The sequence below is a fragment of the Schistocerca nitens genome, chromosome 1 (genome assembly GCF_023898315.1).
Source record: "Schistocerca nitens isolate TAMUIC-IGC-003100 chromosome 1, iqSchNite1.1, whole genome shotgun sequence".
NCBI lineage: Eukaryota > Metazoa > Arthropoda > Insecta > Orthoptera > Acrididae > Schistocerca > Schistocerca nitens.
The window spans coordinates 1,011,942,611-1,011,956,038 of record NC_064614.1 but is presented as its reverse complement, the minus strand read 5'-3'; the positions used below and the strand labels follow the sequence as shown (position 1 = coordinate 1,011,956,038).

Below are 13,428 nucleotides of genomic sequence, written 5' to 3'. Positions count from 1 at the left end.
AATTTATAAATATTGACATAATATACTCATTAAGAGGTACAATATTACATTAATGGTTTGACACAATAATTCGGATATTAAGTTTTAAACTGTTTATACATATTCAGGCACACAATTTACTCAGAATATATTTGGCCAGTATTTCAAAATGAGGGCCCTTAGCAACTTTCAACAAACATTGCATACAATTTCAACCTTTTCAGAGCTCTTGCTTGTGAACATCATCACAAGATAATGAAAGGAAGAAGGTTTATTCCTTACTAGATGTTGGTTATTCATGTGGTAAAACTTCAGCTTCAAGAACAACTTGTAATGTATAGCTTTTTACTATTATCTCTTACTCAACCATTTAGCAGACAGTGTCCACATATACCATTGAAGATACCTGCAAAATATACACTATGTGATCAAAAGTATCTGGACACCCCCAGAAACATACGCTTTTCTTATTAGGTGCATTGTGCTGCCACCTACTGCCACTTACTCCATATTAGCGAGCTCAGTAGTCATTCGACATCGTGAGATTGCAGAATGGGGCGCTCCACGGATCTCATAGACTTGGAACGGGGTCAGATGATTGGGTGTCACTTGTGTCATACATCTGTATGTGAGATTTCCACACTCCTAAACATCCCTAGATCCACTGTTTCCCGTGTGATAGCGAAGTAGAAATGTGAAGGGACATGTACAACACAAAAGCGTACAGGCCAACCTCGTCTGTTAATTGACAGACACCGCTGACAGTTGAAGAGGGTCGTAATGTGTAATAGGCATACATCTATCCAGACCACCACACAAGAATTCCATACTGCATCAGGATCCACTGCAAGTACTATGACAGTTCGGCGGAAGGTGAGAAAACTTGAATTTCATGGTCAAGCAGCTGCTCATAAGCCACACATCATGCTGGTAATTGATAAACGACGCCTCGCTTGGTGTAAGAAGCGTAAACATTGGATGACTGAACAGTGGAAAACCTTTTGTGGAGTGAAAAATGATGGTACACAATGTGGTAGTTCGATGGCAGGGTGTGGGTATGGCGAATGCCTGGTGAACGTCATCTGCCAGCATGTGTAGGGCCAACAATAAAATTCAGAGGTGGTGGTGTTATGGTGTGGTCATGTTTTTCATGGAGTGGCCTGCACCCCTTGTTGTTTTGCGTGGCACTATTTCAGCACAGGCCTACATTAACATTTTAAGCACCTTCTTGCTTCCCACTGTTGTCATCAACAGCAATTCGGGGATGGCGATGGCGATTTCGATTGGCTTGCACAGAGTCCTGACCTAAATCCTATAGAAGGGATGTTTGGAATGCCAACTTTGTGCCAGGCCTCACGGACCGACATTGATATCTCTCCTCAGTGCAGTAACCCGTGAAGAATGGGCTGCAATTCCCCAAGATGTGCAACACAAAGTTTAGGAGAAGTTTTTGTTTTCAGAAAAGTTTAAATGGTTAGTAATATCATTTGTCTTCAACAGTAAAGGTTTTGCATGCTTGAAAGTCAAATATTTAACACAAGAACTCATTTGTGATGTAATCAGACATTTGAAGGTGTTTTATACAGGGGAGCTACATTCTCTAATGAATTGGGGACAGGCTACTGGTAGTCTATGATTTGTAAAGATTTCCGGTTTGATTTTAATTTCACAATTTTTAATTACTAGTAGCATCTGATAGTTCAACTTATTAATATTTGTACCAGGCAGCTGTTATTAAGTATTTGTTTTGTTATTTGTAAACAATGGCAAATTCAGGAAGCAATGTTACAATATAATGAAAAGGATAGTTGCTACTCACGATATAGTGGAGATGCTGATTCGCAGAAAGACACAACAAAAAGGCCGTTGGAAAGTTAGCTTACAGCCAACAACGCCTTTGTAAAAATACACACACGACCATAGTCTCTGGCAGCTGACTGCTGTGTGTGTGTGTGTGTGTGTGTGTGTGTGTGTGTGTGTGTTGATGTAATATAGGAGGCCTCCATCATGAGTTTTTTAAAATGTGAGGTTGTTGGGAAACATTCACAATTGTGATACACAAAACATTAGTTTTTTTGCTACTTAGTATAATGATAGGTGTTATCAAGAGGATATGGCAGCAGACAGGAAAAGTCATTCTCCCTCCCTCCCCCCCTCGATTCAGTGTTGTTGTTTTTCCTCAGTTTGTTGTTGTTTTCTCTACAATTCAGTGTTGTTTTTGCCCAATTCATGTCTCTCTCTCTCTCTTTCTCTTTCTCTTTGAGGGCTATATTCATCACTAAAAGTAATTTTCTTATAGTAACGGATCTATCTTCTTTTTATCTGATGATGCCACATTTCTGGTGCTTTTGCATGACAAACTGTACTAAAAACAATGCATTTTGGAGAGGTCTTTAATGCAAGGCATCAGTTAAAAATATGTCTAATATGTCTAATATGTCTAGTTATTGTAGATACACATGTTGAGACACACACACACACACACACACACACACACACACACACACACAGAGAGAGAGAGAGAGAGAGAGAGAGAGAGAGAGAGAGAGGGAGAGGACGCTTTTCGCTTTTATATAAAACTTCAAATCATAATATCTTTTTTGTCTAATGTCTAATTTTGATTAAATAGAACCTATACACTGTCTCAAGTTATGTGTGAAAACGCCATCAAAATTTGTTGTAGTTTTGGAGATTAGGGTATTCAGGCAGACATGACAGTTTTAAGGTTTTATTATTAGTATAGATTTTGTGCTTTACCTTAGTTCCCATTTAGTAATGGAAAGCAGTTATTTCCTCAGTAAATGACAAATATACATTTAATTTGAATGTAAGATAGTTTTACAATGCTTGATATATACTGCCTAACAAAAAAAGCGAAGCACCCGGAAGACAAACTCGCATGTTAATGTAACTTCGTACATGTGCACACCATTGGTGTTGTGTGTGTTAAGAGTTGCAGTTCTCTCTGATGGATGGAATGGCCACCAAAGTGCATTAATGTTGTTTAGGTTTATTGCCTGATAGGCAGGATAGTATGGAAGGAGCATGAACAGCATCGTATATCACTGTGGAGGACACGGAGATGCACGTACTTATATGAGACAGCGGTATCAGTATGACAGAATTTGGAAGGTGTCTCCTGTTGTGTTTCCATTTGACCAACTGGTTGAATCGTGCAATATCCAGATCTGTGGGGTATTCGGAAGTGTCGGTGGCCTGATGTTGGACTACATGAACATGAGGGCAGGCGTACCCTACATCAAGGTTCCAGTCAACCATGTCTGATCTCTTGGGAGGATCATTGTATTGTGTGCCAAGCACACCGTGACACTTCGCATCTGTGCCTGCCATTATACAAAAGGTAATGGACTAGCAAATATCTTGGGCAGCTACCATACCATACATAGGCTGCCATTAATGCCACAACACAAATGGCTGCATTTGGAGTGGTGCCACAGTGAGAAGCATGGGCTCCAGATTAATAGTGTCACAAGGCTGCCAGTAATGCCACAACACCAATGGCTGCATTTGGAGTGGTCCCACGATGGGAAACATGGACTGCTGATTAATGTTGTCACATTGTGCTTTAGGGATGAATCATGATTCTGCACTACCCCGGATGGCCTTCGTTGGTGAGTATGACAACGGTCTGGGGACAGGTTCAGTTTTTCCAATGTTTTTGAGATCCACAGTGGTGGTACTCTTGGTGTCAATGTGTGGTGAGCCATGGGGTATAACTCCTGGTCAAGGCAGGTAGTGATTGAGAGAACTCTGATGTTACAGTGGTATGTCACAGACATCCTACATTCTTCTCATGTCTTACGTCTATGCAACAGTATCATGGTACAAATTCAACACAGCAGTGCTCATTAACACGGGACATGTCTGTAATGCTGAGGTACTCCTGTGGTCAAAAATATCCCTAAGTTTGCTCATGGTAGAACATTTGGGTGATCAGTTGAGATGTAAACTCTCTTCCAGTGCCACTATTCAGGATATCGAGGACCAGTTACAACAGTTTTGAGTTGGCTTCCCTCAGGAGAGGACTCAGCGGCTTCATGGCACCCTTCTCAAAGGAATAGGTGCATGCATTTGGGCCATAAGTGATGCAACATCATACTGATATGTAGGCTCATACTTAAAGTTTCTTGTAAATTTCATCGATTTTGAAATCATTAAAATGGCATCACGTAGCCTGTAGACGGCGAAGTTTCTTCATTTCATTTCTTTCTTCATCTGGGTGTTTCACTTGTTTGGTCAGGCAGTGTATATAATTAAATGATTTTATCATGTATGTCATCTCTTAAGTTAATTTGTACAGCTGGTCTCGATTGCTTAATAAAACATTCGTTTTTTGTTTTAGGCATTCATCGAAACATAAGAAGCACAGTTCAAACCACAAGGACAACCACAAAAACAAATCTTCAGATAAAAGCAGGTGAGTTAACCCTCCTTGATTCTGATGTTAATATTGAATCCCCAAAATTTACTTTTTTCATCTCCTTTATTCATTTAATCAATTTAGATTCTTTCTAATTAAGCTGTTACCACATTTGTTGGCAAATTTGACTTCTTATAGTTTAGAACAACAAATGTGTCTGGTGCCTTAAACATGATGGTCACTAGTATGTCAGTGCCTGACAGATTGAGTAAGGCAAGCATTGTGTACACATACTAAACATTTTGTCAACAAATATAGTTGTGCAGGGCTTTGATCTGTTTTGTACATGTTTTGTTTCCTTTTATGAATTTGCATTTAATGTGTTGTACATGTACAAGTTTGTCCAAAGATATGAAGGGTTGTGATTGTTTTCAGGACTTTGATGGAATTATTAGAGCATGAAATATTGCACTGATTCTACAAAGTCCAGCAAAAAGACCTCCCTTATGTCAAAAGGTAGTTACAAACAAACAGAGAGACAGAAATGTACTTTTATTTTGGAACACCAAATACTATGCCATTTTGTATCAGTTTGTTTTAAAAATTATGTCCAGTAAGTGGTGTCCTCCATTGTTTACACGTTGACGAAGCCATTTCCATAAGTCGGTGATAGTTCTTCGTGTCATGGGCAGTGGAATGGCAGCCACTTCCTTGGTGATCGCCTTCTTATGTATTTGCAGTGTTGTCAGGCAATGTTTGTACATGGGAGCTTTTAAGTGTCTCCAAAGGAAAAACTCATAAAGTGATTAAACTGGTGACCTTGGGGGCCAGGTGAAGGCTTCTCATCAAGAGAGAAGATATCCCGGAAACAGCTGTTTCAAAATTTGTAGAGAATACCGATAGGTGTGACCTGGGGGCTTCGTATTGTTGGAACCAGACTTCTCCCTCTTCATAGTCACCAGCTAACTAATTTAACTTAAGTCTCTATTGTGCAACAGTAACAAATTGAATTAACCATTACCATTACAATATCTTCTTCAAAGAAATATGGGCTCCACACACCTAATTCAGCAACAGTGCACCAAACTGTCACATGATGGCTGGGAAGTGGTGATTGCCCCTGAGAGTTTTCTGCTACCCAGTAGAGGAAATTTTGTTTACTGACAGTATCTGACAAGTGTAAATGGGCCTTGTCAGAAGAAATCTCAACAGCACCTGGTGGATGTTCTGAAGAATTTCGTGACGCACACCTTTGCGAGTTTCAAAATCTCTCTCACTTTGTTATTGAGTAATTATCATTTTGTAGGATTGCATATGAAGATCTCTGTGCAGATGGTCATATCAGACATTCCAGGGCAGTTGCATGTTTAATCACTAAACACTTTGGAGATTGCTTGATGGACGCTATCACATACAACACATTTTCAGACTCAGAATATTAAAAATTAATTTTTTTGGGTTTTCTTATTTTTATTATATTAATAGATGTACACTGAGACAGGAAGTATGAAAACCAAGTGTTACATACATTAATTGAACACATACAGGATGGTTTCAAATGGAGCCACCATGCATGAATTGTCGTTACATTAGGTGATAAGGAATAATACAGTTCCTTTGTGCTGTTAGGCATAGAACTACTTGACATCCTTTGTGCTGTTAGGCATAGTACTACTTGACAAGAGAGAACACTTCCATCTGTTTATGCGATGTTCCTTCTTTTTTATATATATATATATATATATATATATATATATATATATATATATATACAAAGATGATGTGACTTACCAAACGAAAGCTCTGGCACGTCGATAGACACACAAACATACACACAAAATTCAAGCTTTCGCAACAAACTGTTGCCTCATCAGGAAAGAGGGAAGGAGAGGGAAAGACGAAAGGATGTGGGTTTTAAGGGCAACAGTTTGTTGCGAAAGCTTGAATTTTGTGTGTATGTTTGTGTTTGTTTGTGTGTCTATCGATGTGCCAGCGCTTTCGTTTGGTAGGGAAACATTCCACGTGGGAAAAATATATCTAAAAACAAAGATGATATGACTTACCGAACGAAAGCGCTGGCAGGTCGATAGACACACAAACAAACACAAACACACACACAAAATTCAAGCTTTCGCAACAAACTGTTGCCTCATCAGGAAAGAGGGAAGGAGAGGGAAAGACGAAAGGATGTGGGTTTTAAGGGAGAGGGTAAGGAGTCATTCCAATCCCGGGAGCGGAAAGACTTACCTTAGGGGGAAAAAAGGACAGGTATACACTCGCGCGCACACACACACACACATATCCATCCACACATATACAGACACAAGCAGACATATTTCAATGTCTGCTTGTGAGATGTCTGCTTGTGAGATGTCTGCTTGTGTCTGTATATGTGTGGATGGATGTGTGTGTGTGTGTGTGTGTGTGTGTGTGTGTGTGTGTGTGTGTGTGTGTGTGTGCGCGCGCGCGCGCGAGTGTATACCCGTCTTCTTTTCCCACTAAGGTAAGTCTTGCCACTCCCGGGATCGGAATGACTCCTTACCCTCTCCCTTAAAACCCACATCCTTTCGTCTTTCCCTCTCCTTCCCTCTTTCCTGATGATGAGGCAACACTTCACATAGGCAGTGTATGTGTGTGAATAATATGCAATTACATCAAAACAACATGACATTGTAGGCTACACGATCACGTTCGAAGTACACTGCACTCCTTTGGATCTTCTCTGTCTCTTCTATCAACCCTATCTGGTACAGATCCCACACCGTTGAACAAGTGTACTGTAACCTACTTCCTTTGTTTTTGCACTGCATTCCTTTGCTGTATTTTTGTCATTGCTGAACTCTTACCAACCAACCTTCCATTTTCAGCATCTATATTAATCATCTCTACAGGCTCATTATCAATAACTGGGAATTAGGCATTGCCAGCATTATGTGTTGATACCTGTTTTCAAGTTCATTAATATTATTTGCTGAGTTTGAAATGTTATCTGCTAATGCCGTCATCTTCAGGATTCAGCAAATGATTCATTAATCACTTTGGGATGTTTTGTTGAAATGTTATCCACGCTCCAGCTGCGCTGTATGTAGCTTGCTTGATATTGATGGCCAATACATCTTCTTGCAAAGGAGGCGTTATCTTAATTAAGTTCTTCAGTTCTTGAAGGAGCAGTTCTCAATGTCTTAAACCATTGTCAGAAATAAGCTTGCAACACTGGCTAGGAGAGACTTTGCAATTATTTACGGAGTTTCCAATGCTTGAGATGGATTATTGTCCAATAAGAGAAGAGCAGTCATTGGTCACTCTATAAACACAAATTATTCTTCAGATTTCAGGACAAATAGAGCATTAAACCAACCAGTTACAAAACAGATAAACACCCACCTGTTTCAATCACGTTTGAAGTGGTCAGGAAAAATTTTGGGAACATTGTGTGTGCGGTTGCGCGTGTGCGGGTGCGCATAGGTATGGGTGTGGGTGTGGGTGGGCGTGCGTGTGCGGGTGTGGGTGTGGATGTGTGGGTGCTCGTGGGCACTCCAACCTTGAAAAAGAAGGTGTTCCACGTGGTGAAACAAGCAATGACGTGAACATATTTCACATGGAGGATAGGGCAGAGCAGGGTAGGCTATGCCTGTACTTTCTTAGATTTTCCTCCCCATACAGTCAGATCAGTTTCTTTACAGAATTTGCAGGCTTGTGTGGATGTGGGCATGTGTCTGTATTCAGTTGTTAAATGCTGCAGTGTCATTGAAGTGATCTTATGTTTTCACAGGTAGACAAACAGATAGGGTAACTGTGTATGGAATTTGGGTTCATTCAGGCAATTTGTTACATATGAAGTCACTTTAAATGTCAGAATAATTTCATTAATAGTAGTAAAACTTTTTTGAGATGTATTTGGTTTTCAGTGAAAGCTGTCAAAATCATGAAACTAATATTTCTTATTTTTTATGCAATTAGGAAGCTGCATGGGAATAAGAAAGCCTCAGCTTCTTCAAAACACAGGTACTTTTGTAGGCTTGTGTGAATCCACACAGACACGCATTGTAGTTGTTGTAGATATGCTAACTTCTGAATGGTATGCTCATTTTACCAAACGCTGAACCATTTGCATGACCATGGAGAGCACGTCTATTTTTTCTGTTGTAATTGGTTGTAGTTTAAAAAAAAAAAAAAATCTTTTCCTGCTGCTGAAGTTGTTAAAATAGTGATGTTCTATCGTATTGACATTATGGCAACCAAATTAAATAATGTATCCTGCAAAATAACGATCCCAGCTCAGCTTATTGAAGTTTAGTTCCTCAGTTTGTAATTGCTTAGCTTATCGTCATACTGTTGGATAGTGTTGGTGCACATATGTTTTCACTTGATAAAATAGGCAAGCAACCAAGAAAAAAGAAAACTTTTTTACTCTGTACAAAGAGAGAAACTGGCATAATACAGACCATTTGGAATCGTCTTGCTGGTGCATGACATGAAAGAATATCCATGAAATGCAAGTGCAGTTGACGAGTAATACTAATAATATTAACAAGCCGAGTTTAAAAATGACCTGTTTTTCATTTGCTGTAGCATATTTACCAGTGATGCTTTGCAACCATGAGTCAGGTTCGGATACCATCTTTCTGCAGTTGGGGGCAATCTCCAAGTGTTTGTGTTGTTATGAAGATAAGTGGTACATTCCAGCACAATTTTGAGCACCATGCCCATAAATAATGCTGCTGCCAAACTGGTTTTCTGTGGCCATTATTATAGAAGAATATGTCACACACATGGATGAAGAACTCTACAAAATTAGTCACTAGTTGTTACTTTTAAACTTTCAAAAAGACATTTATGTTTATTCTAAATACACGATTTCTATGAGGAAAGACTTAAAGAGTCCAGTCTGTGTAGAATGAGTGTGCATGGGATTAGTTAATCTGTTTCTAATGTGATCCACTGATTGAGAACTCGCAAACGTATTCATGTTCTCGTACCCTTCATTTCATAGTATTAAAAAAATTTTACTCCCCTAATATCATTAAACTACTGATTGACTGCATAGAAGTTTGTTAAAATCTGTCAAAAGCACTAAGAAAGCCTTAACAGTATTCATTACATTAACCAAAGTGCCCTTGCATGAACACTAGAAATTTAGCAATGGTTTACTCCAAAAACAGTACTGTTTGTTGGGGCAGTATATTGTCCATTAGGTTAGGTGCTTACATTAGAGTTTGTATTGTTTTCCGTAGAATGTGTAAAATGTAGTTGAAGAATACTGCAGTGATTTCATCATTGTCATCAATGTTAAGAGGTCTCCGCTGCTAATTTTTCCATCATTGCATGAAACATCTCTCTGTATGGGCATATGAGGGGGGGATTGTTAGTAAATTTCTTTTGTGAACCGACTTGGTAATAGTGTGAGCTGTAATTGATGATGATTGGCATTATAATATATTGTTTTAAATGTATGATATGTGTACAGCAATTTAAATTGTGCTAGTCTGGTAAGTTAATGTACTCATAAACATGTCTAGCTTTTGCTGTTGAACATCTGTTGGTGTACTAAATATTTTCTGTTTGTCACACTTTTCAAGCTATATTACAGTTATTTTTGCACATTTCAGCCCATCTAAAAACAAACACAGTGACAAACATAGTGACAAGCACAAGTCGTCTTCAGACTCTAAGCACAAGTCATCATCAGACTCTAAGCATAAGTCGTCATCTGATTCTAAACACAAGTCATCGTCGTCTGATTCTAAGCATAAATCCTCATCAGACTCCAAAGACAAAAAGCGACCTCGAGATGACAGTGGTAGTCGTGATCACTCGAGCAAGAAGAAGTGAGTATCTTTTGATAAGTTGTGTTGCATTTATCCAATAAGTTGGGTTACTTATTTATATCACTATGTATGTACTAAACAAAAAAGTTATATGACGGTGTAAACTGTTGTTGTACTATTCTGTACAAAGCTAATTTCAAAAACAACTGTCTTGATTAGGATTCAGAAGCTTTTCAGTTTTATTTTTGTGTATTGGTAAATATAATGAATTATATATCTGTCACTTATTTACTTCAAATTGAATTTATATGAATATTGAGCATCAAGTGGGCTTACACTGTTACCCATGCCCCTTTTCTCTCTGTCAGGTCCTAAAGTGACATGACTAAGGCAACCCTAAGGGAGGGTTTTGACCAAATTAGTGTGAGGTTAAGGCTGCAGTTGGTGGGAAAGGAGACACACGAAAGAAATCTAAAATTTCTAATATTAATAATAAATCCATAAATTTTGGGATCCCTAGGCTGATTGGTGTTGGTCTCAGTCACATTTTCGCCTAGAACGTTGGGGTAGATTGAATACTTAAAAACACTAAACAGCCCTCAATATTGAATTTGTAATTTTCGGTGGCGCGAGTGTGATTCATTGAAGTCCTGAGGTCACTCATGTCCAAGGATTGGGGAAAAGAACAAATACACTGATGAGCCAAAACACTGTGACTGCCTGCCTAATAGCTTGTTTGCCCATCTTTGAAATGAAATGCATTACTTATTCTGTGTATCATGGATTCAACAGTTTGTTGGTGGCATTAAATGTCTACACACAGGTCATGTAATTCCTGTAAATAATGGGCCGCTGATTTCCACACATGGTGATGGTGCACGGTAGCAATGCAGATGGGTTCGATAGGATTTACGTCAGGTGAATTTGGTCACTGACATATCAACGTGGGTTCATTATAAAGCTCCTCAAACCACTGTAGCACAGTTCTGGCTCTGAGACACGGACAATTATACTGCTGAAAGATGAATTCGCTGTTGGGGAAGGCATCAAGCATGATGCGATGAAGTTGGTTTACAGCTGTCTGTGTGCCTTCAATTACTACCACAGGTCCCATGCAAATGCAGAAGAATGTCTTAGATAGCATAATACTGCTGCCATCAGCCTGCATTCATGGCGCGCTGCACGTTTTGAGCCATCGTTCATCTCAGTGATGGCAACCATCGACCTGGTGTAGCAAAAATGTGATTCACCCAAAGAGCTGACACATTTCCATTGATGATGATGTTGGGTCAACATGTGAACATGCAGGGGTGGTCTGCTGTGGAGCTCCATGTTCAACCATGTACGATGAAAGGTATACTCTGAAACACTTGTGCATGCACCAGCATTATGTTCTTTCAGCAGAGATGCCATAGATAACCATGTATCCTAGTTTACAGAGCACACAAGCCTCTAAACCCCATGTTCCGTGAAATGTCTTGGACATCCAACCATTTAGCGCCTAGTGGTAGTTCCACTGTTGTCCTACCTGTTTCCATAGATGCTCATAACAGTAGCATGTGAACATTTGACCGGCTTTGCCTTTTGTCAAGCTACTCGTTCACAGGTTTTGTAATAATAATCTGTCCTTTGACAAAGTTGCTTATCTCAGTGGATTTCCCCATTTGCAGCTCATATCTTCGCTAGGGCGATCCCCATCAGTGTCTACTGAGCATATGTACTTTTCATAGCATTTCACGTGCCCGCAACGTCACCATGCGGCATCCAGCCTCACGGCAGACAGGGGCATAATCTTTTGGCTTATCAGTGTAGATCTCCGGACAACCTAGAGAAAGGAAGGAAGGAAACATCTAAGAAATATCTTTTCCTTGTTTCCATATAATGAAAAATCAGGATAAATAGTTGTAAGATAGTATTTGTGAGTGCAGAGGTAGCCATTTACATTGTGTATTGTAAGCTTCAGAATTTATTCAAAAAGTAAATATCGATTGCATTTCATACACGGATTATGACTGTAGCCATTATGGTACATTGGAGCAACATGCTTTTCTTCTTCTGAATCCTTGCCTTCACAGAGCATGATGAAGAATATAAATTGAACTCATTTGCTGTGTGGTGTCCTTAGTATACCATAAAAGCATTGCAAAAAATGGAAAATGTGGGAGTACGGTCTCATTCTACTGTGTTCTGTTTTCATATGTTGCAGGAAATGAACAATAAATTTGACATGAAGAGCAGTTCCAGTATTGTTCAGCATTCCATTGTCATCTCACCGTGTGTATATGGACAAGATGGGATACCTGGGAAGAGACATCACTGCCTTGTTAGCCGCCTTTGTGAAATAAATTCGTACAAACTACAAAACACAGTTCTGCAGAATGCTGTGAAAGAAATTTATTTCAGTGTTAGGGTGCTGAAGGCAAACTGAAAATGTGAATGAAATACAGTGTTGTTTGATTTATTTTGATGTGAAGAAACAAAAAAACAGAAAAAAAGAAATGAGTATTTTGTATTGCAACTGAGAAACTAGTACAACAACCTGTTCTACCATTCATTACTTAAGTTGAGAGTTGGTGAGAACTTGTTTTATATTGTTTGACTGTGGGCAGTGCTCTACAATTAGGCATATTGTCTCTTTTTTATATTTGTCAGGCTTACATGTGGCATCACAGTCAAGATAAGAGAACTGAAATTTTTAGTAAGTTATCTGCCCCTCCACTTTCATGTGTTTAGCTATTGCAGTAGACCCACTGTGATAAAATGTGTAAATTCCTAGGGTGAAGCACTCAAAACTTGTTCTATTTTAATGTTAGTGACATTTTTATCTGTGTCTGCTATTGACTCAAATAAATTTCTTTTTGTATGTATAATTTTTTTTATCATTGAAGAAATTCTTGTTAGTGAACTTCAGTTGTTCATTTTGTTCTAATTTTGAGAAATTGGATTAATTTAACAAGTCATATGACAGAGGATTAATGTTCCCTTTGAAATTTTTTTGTACACTCCTACTTCACTGACATCAAACCCTGTAAGCATGAAGAAAATTAATGTAATGTTGTAATTTTATTTGAGGGAAATGAATTAATTTGAAATTTAGTAATTGTTCATAACAGGATCGTTTCCTATGATATAGAGTTCATCAGCTCAGCACTGGGAAATGCATAAGTCTTGTACATGATTCAGTTTATACGAAGTGTACTGTGGTAAATTGTGCATACTTCGAACAACTTAGTTTGGTAAGATGTTATGGCTTGGTTATTGTGTTTCCAAAAATGTGTTGTGCATGCACGACATACATTT

The 13,428-nt window shown here is 38.8% G+C and overlaps 1 protein-coding gene across 2 annotated transcripts in view; it reads left to right on the top strand.

The window, feature by feature from the left end:
* The window catches only part of LOC126195743 (FACT complex subunit spt16), a 136,945-nt gene extending 123,947 nt beyond the window's left edge, over positions 1-12,998 (top strand). Inside the window, exons 20-23 of one of the 2 annotated variants that reach the window (XM_049934373.1) lie at positions 4,343-4,417; positions 8,321-8,365; positions 9,970-10,188; positions 12,335-12,998. In XM_049934373.1, coding sequence (XP_049790330.1) covers positions 4,343-4,417; positions 8,321-8,365; positions 9,970-10,188; positions 12,335-12,341 — 346 coding nt within the window. In that variant the 3' untranslated portion in view covers positions 12,342-12,998. The remainder of the gene's footprint in view (positions 1-4,342; positions 4,418-8,320; positions 8,366-9,969; positions 10,189-12,334) is intronic. The other variant, XM_049934380.1, reaches the window with a different exon arrangement.
* The last annotated feature ends 430 nt before the right edge of the window (positions 12,999-13,428 follow it).